General features: G+C 47.7%; 1 protein-coding gene across 1 annotated transcript; it reads right to left on the bottom strand.

Moving 5' to 3' along the window:
• Positions 1–64: 64 nt before the first annotated feature.
• Positions 65–4,675, bottom strand: CENPL (centromere protein L). The gene is made up of 4 exons (XM_063165217.1): positions 4,550–4,675; positions 4,180–4,431; positions 2,677–3,219; positions 65–1,849 (listed from the first exon to the last, which is right to left on the bottom strand). The coding sequence occupies exons 1-4, from the start codon at positions 4,670–4,672 to the stop codon at positions 1,778–1,780; spliced, it is 990 nt and encodes a 329-aa protein (XP_063021287.1). The 5' UTR covers positions 4,673–4,675; the 3' UTR covers positions 65–1,777.
• Between the last annotated feature and the right edge of the window lie 186 nt (positions 4,676–4,861).

Below are 4,861 nucleotides of genomic sequence, written 5' to 3'. Positions count from 1 at the left end.
TTCTTGGTTTGTTCCTTGGGGTGAATGAAAGCAGTGGGAGGTGTTTTTCTGTGGTTTATATGGACAAAGATGCTGGAGGAGGTTTTTTTCCCTAGATAAATTCCAGTAAGACAGGCTTAAAACTCTGCTGTTTCTTGTTACCCTTCACATCACTCTGAGCCAGCTTTTTGTGGAAGGAAGTATCTGTGCTGTCTGCTAAATCTCATCTCTGCTCATTTAACAATGAGGACAGCTCAAGGAAGGGGTTAAGAGAGGCTGTAAGAATTTAGGTTTTTAGAGATTATTTATGCAAATTTGTTGGAAAGAGCTGAGCATTAGATTTAAAACTTAGCCCTGGGTATAACAGTCCTATTTTCAAACCAAATCCAGTTGCCAGTTATTTCCAGACCTTCTACTCCTTTGTCCAGTGCTCTTCTGACTCCAGAGAGCAAACTTTGTCTGAGATATTTCTAATAAGGAAACTAAAGCACCAGAAGTGATAGTTTAAGTAGCTGCTGAGCTGTCAGGACCTTCAGAAGATCACTTAGCTGCTTTTACCAGGGTAAGAATTACAGACTTCAGCCTTAACATGCAAAAAAAATCCATCTTCAACTAGTAAAGAATCTGAAACCATGTGCATGTTCCTTTGTTTAATTCTGGAAACAGGTTGGGAACTAGGCATGCAGTTATGTGTTAGGCAGTTTTACACTGGGAAGAGAAAGGAAACTTGCACCCCTATTTAGGAGAAGGTCATGGTACAAATCAGCTCCCAGAGGTGCTGCACAAGTGTGAAGCAAGAAATTAGACTTGGAATTTTGTTGCTCACAGAAGCATTTAATAAGTAACAAGGGGTGGTTTGGTCAGGTAAGCTGTAATTGGAAATAAGCTCCATGCAAGGATATATTTAATTAGACAGTGGTGGTCTTTCCTTGAGAAAAAAGATGGAAAAGATTTTCTTTATTTAGTACTGTATTACAAAAATCTCTCAGCAGGTGCTGCTTTCTGTTCCTTAAATGTCCCTCTGACCTCTTACCTGCTTCAGAAGGGAGGGAATCCAACATCAAATTCTAGCACACAGCTCCAACCCTCAGAGCTCTCTGGCCTACAGGATTACATCCAAGATTACAAACATCAGGACAAAGCCCAGTAACTATCAAGTTTATCCACACTTTCCTATCCTCACTTTCCCATCTATCAATGTGCCTGGGAGGACCAGCAGGCTGACAAGTGCCTCATGTCCAATTTCATGCCCAACTGGAACATAAATGAACATTATCACCATTACCAAGTACCCTTAACAAGCTAAAAAAGGAGTTAGAAACCTGGGTTTTTTCTGCCCTGGATTGTACAGCATGCACCCTTTCTCAGGTGTGCTGAACTTTGCATTTAGGGTAGCCCAAGAGTAGTCACAGTTTAGGCAAGGTCTGCATAGCTTAGGCTGTCCAGTGAAAACCAACTTAGAAACAACAGAAATACCTGCCAGGGAGTTGCACCAAGAACTTGCACTGTTTGTCTCTGAGCTGATACCTGCTCATAAATGAAATGAGTGACTCTGAGAAAACAAAGCTGCTCAGGAAGCTGCCACAAGTTTGCATTGCAGCTGTTCTTCAGGGCCAAATGTCTGCTTGACTTTGCTGTGCATGGAATTACACAGCCAAGTGCTGGAGTCACAGTCTGTCCAAAGTCAGCCAGAATGAGAGGAAAGGAGATGCTGCAGGAGTGAGTTTCCTGGGGGTTTCTCAGCACAGACTGTCCAAACAGAAAGCCTTTTGAGTATGAAGAGCTACTGAAATGGCTCTCACTGTATCTGAGAGATTGCAAGTTCAGTCAGTAGCATCAGCACTCCAGGCAGGTACTGGCTGTGTAGAATCTGCAAAAAAAAAAAAGAGAAAAAAGCCTGTCAAAGCAACAATTGCATTTGCCAGATTTCCACACCCTGAAGCCCTGCTTGGAAGGAAACTACCAAGTGTTCTGTGTGTTTATTCAGCTGCTCTGTTGTTGCTTTACTTCTCCCATACTGCATATGACTTGAATCCTGTCCCATTATGAAAAGCCATATCTGAATTTACACAGCACACATTCCACAGGAGCACCCTTCAGAAAGCCTGAGATATCTCTGTGTACTTAACTGCAACAGGAAAAGTTGTGTCAGGCAGTTTTAAGCTATTGCAGATAAAAGCAAGCAATGTGCTCCTCAGCATAGGGTAAATTTAAACAACTGCATTTACACAAACTGTTCTTTAACCCAGAAGAAAATACTGTATTGCTTGAAGAATTAATATTCTGAGGTTTGAAGGATATTGGAGATAACCTCTGTAGAAAGACCAGCACCTTTATGAAAAGGTTTACGTGCGAAGGAATCTTCTGCCTATGTCTTAATAACTACAATACTAGAAAGCTAGGAACTTTTTGTGGAGTTTGGGATCTTTTTAAGTCCAAAATGACTTTTTTTATGGCCTAAGAAACTTTCCTGTTCGTACCACAGCTAATACACCTATTTCTGCCCCAGGCACATAGCTTCTGCTGCAACACAGTAATATAATACTATACTGGCAGCTGCCCCACCTCTAAAGCTAAGTATGACTAGTAAAAGCTGAGGGTTTAACAATTCCTTGTAGGAAATCATGCAAAAGAACCATGAGACTTTCAGGTACAGCTGTTTAATTTGGCCAGCATTAGAACAACTAAGGGCCTCACCTTTACAATCCCATCACAGTGTGCCGAGGCAACGGCTGTGGAAATCTTCACCAGCTTTGCAGCTGACAAGTGGATCTTGAAGTGCCTGTGGAAGTGAGCATAGAGGCAGTCCATGAAGACATCCACCTCCTCGTGGGTGATCTCTCCCGGCGTTTTTTGCACCGTGTCCCACAGAGCTTTGGCATCCTCCGGGTGGATGGCGTAGGAAATATCCAGCGGCTGCGCCAGGCGGGGCACGGAGAAGACGAGTTCCACGGCAGAGGCAGCTCTGTCCAGCTTGCAGCCAGCCCACATGGCCACCATCCAGCTGAGGTTCAGGGGGCTGATGGCCAGGCGGCGGAAGCAGCAGTCGAAAGTCTTCTGGAACCAGCTGCCCACCAGGGCCGTGTAGCTCTCGGCGCCGTGGCTCAGGAACAGGGGCAGGCAGGTGAAGTGCTCGGGCACGCTCTCGGAAAGCTCGTCCCCAAACACGGAGCAGAACCAGCCCAACCACACGGGTTTGTCCTCAGAGTTCCTGGAGGAGCTTCGTGACCTCGAGGAGAGCTGTGATGGGGAGAAGAAGCATTGCAATGCTGCAAAGCAAGTATGGCTTTTTTTTTTATCCGCTAAAAAGAGATACTGATTTAAAGTTTTAAGACTTTTTTACAAGTGGTTTTTTTTTGCCTTGCGTCAAACACATACAGTTATTCAGTCTATCCATGACATCTCTAAAAGCTGAATGCAATTATGTTGAAAACAGCAGAAAAAGCACTTTTAAATTCCTTAGGAACAGTCCTGAGATCTGAGTTTCTGCTGCTTAACTCCCAAGGTACATCCTACAACCATTGCCACAATGAACCTGACATTTCAGTAGCACATTCCACTTGAAGCAAAGCATTTCAGAAATATTAAGTTCTGCTCAGGAAGTGGGATTATGCTTTATCCAGGAAGCAAAATAACCCATCCAAGTCCTGGCAGTAAATTGACTGCTGAGCTAAAACATCAGACAGAGATTGCTATGTATAGTTGTACTGTATAATATAGATAGATATTGCTGCTGTTTAACTATATAGATGCTATTAAAAAGTTGAACTCAAACTTGCTCTTTATTGTATGCATTGCTTAGAGGAGATCACAGAATCAATTAGGCTGAAAAAGACCTCTGAGGCCATCAAGTCCAGCCTGTGACCAAGCTCAACCTTGTCATTAGACCAGGCTTTTGACTGTGTCACATCCAGTCTTAACTTAAACACCTCGAGGGACGGTGACTCCACCACCTCCCAGGGCAGCCAATTCCGATGTCTAATCATCCTTTCTGTAAAGAAATTCTTCCTAATGTCCAACCTAAACCTGCCCTGGCACAGCTTAAGCCTATAAATGTTCAGTTTCACTTAAAAATAGACACGATTCAGTTTCATTAAACCACAGTGGATGCCCCACTAGCTATTCCACACAGCTAGGGTTTAACTTCGGGGCTTCCTTTCAAGACAGAGCGTTGCATCAGAACAAAACCAGCGCCCTCACCTGCACGAGGAGGGCAGCCTGGTCCAGCTCGCTGCCCCTGATGTCGGCAAGGCTGGACAGGGCCACCTTGATGTCCAGCTCGACGCCCACCTCCACCGCCAGCCCCTTCTGCTTCTCGGCGGCGATGAAGGCGCCCAGCAGCCGCGCGTAGTCCCTGAGGCGGGCGCGGCAGAAGCCGTACAGAGGGGTCACGCTGTACAGCGTCCAGGCTTTCCGCAGCAGGAACGCTGTTTTCTGCGGGTCAGCCTTTTCCTAGGGGGGAAACAAAACAAAAGGAATAAGGTTCAATTTTGACTTTCCCGCGCGACGCAGCGCGGCTGAGGGGACACGGAGGGAGCACGACGGTGCCACAACCCGTGCCTCCCCGTACCTGAGAGCACAGCGCCGGCACAATGAGGCGGCCATGGCTCCGTCCGAAGGGCAGAGCCCGGGAGAGCCGCCTGAGGCTGGGCAGGGTCCGCGCCGCGCCGTCCTCGGGCGCTTCCTCCGCCATGACGCCCGCCGCGGCGCCCGCGCGCCTCGACCCGCCGGCCGCGGCGCCCGCCCGCGCCCCTCGGCCGGCCGGCCTGCCTGCCCGCGCCCCTCGGCCTGCCCGCGCCCCTCGGCCGGCCGGCCTGCCTCCGCCGCCGCCGCCTCCGCTCGCCTCGACCCGCCCGCCTCCGCCGTTCGAACTTCTTCCCGT

The sequence above is a fragment of the Melospiza melodia genome, chromosome 11 (genome assembly GCF_035770615.1).
Source record: "Melospiza melodia melodia isolate bMelMel2 chromosome 11, bMelMel2.pri, whole genome shotgun sequence".
NCBI classification, from domain to species: Eukaryota; Metazoa; Chordata; class Aves; order Passeriformes; family Passerellidae; genus Melospiza; species Melospiza melodia.
This window is presented reverse-complemented; position numbering and strand designations above follow the sequence as displayed.

Excerpts from the sequence above, each read along its gene's own strand:
- CENPL (XM_063165217.1), bottom strand. The coding sequence starts at position 4,672 with ATGGCGGAGGAAGCGCCCGAGGACGGCGCGGCGCGGACCCTGCCCAGC. Across the intron at positions 4,432-4,549 it reads TGCCGGCGCTGTGCTCTCAG|GAAAAGGCTGACCCGCAGAA; the intron begins GTACGGGGAGGC and ends TTTCCCCCCTAG. Across the intron at positions 1,850-2,676 it reads ACTGTGATGGGATTGTAAAG|ATTCTACACAGCCAGTACCT; the intron begins GTGAGGCCCTTA and ends TTTTTTTTGCAG.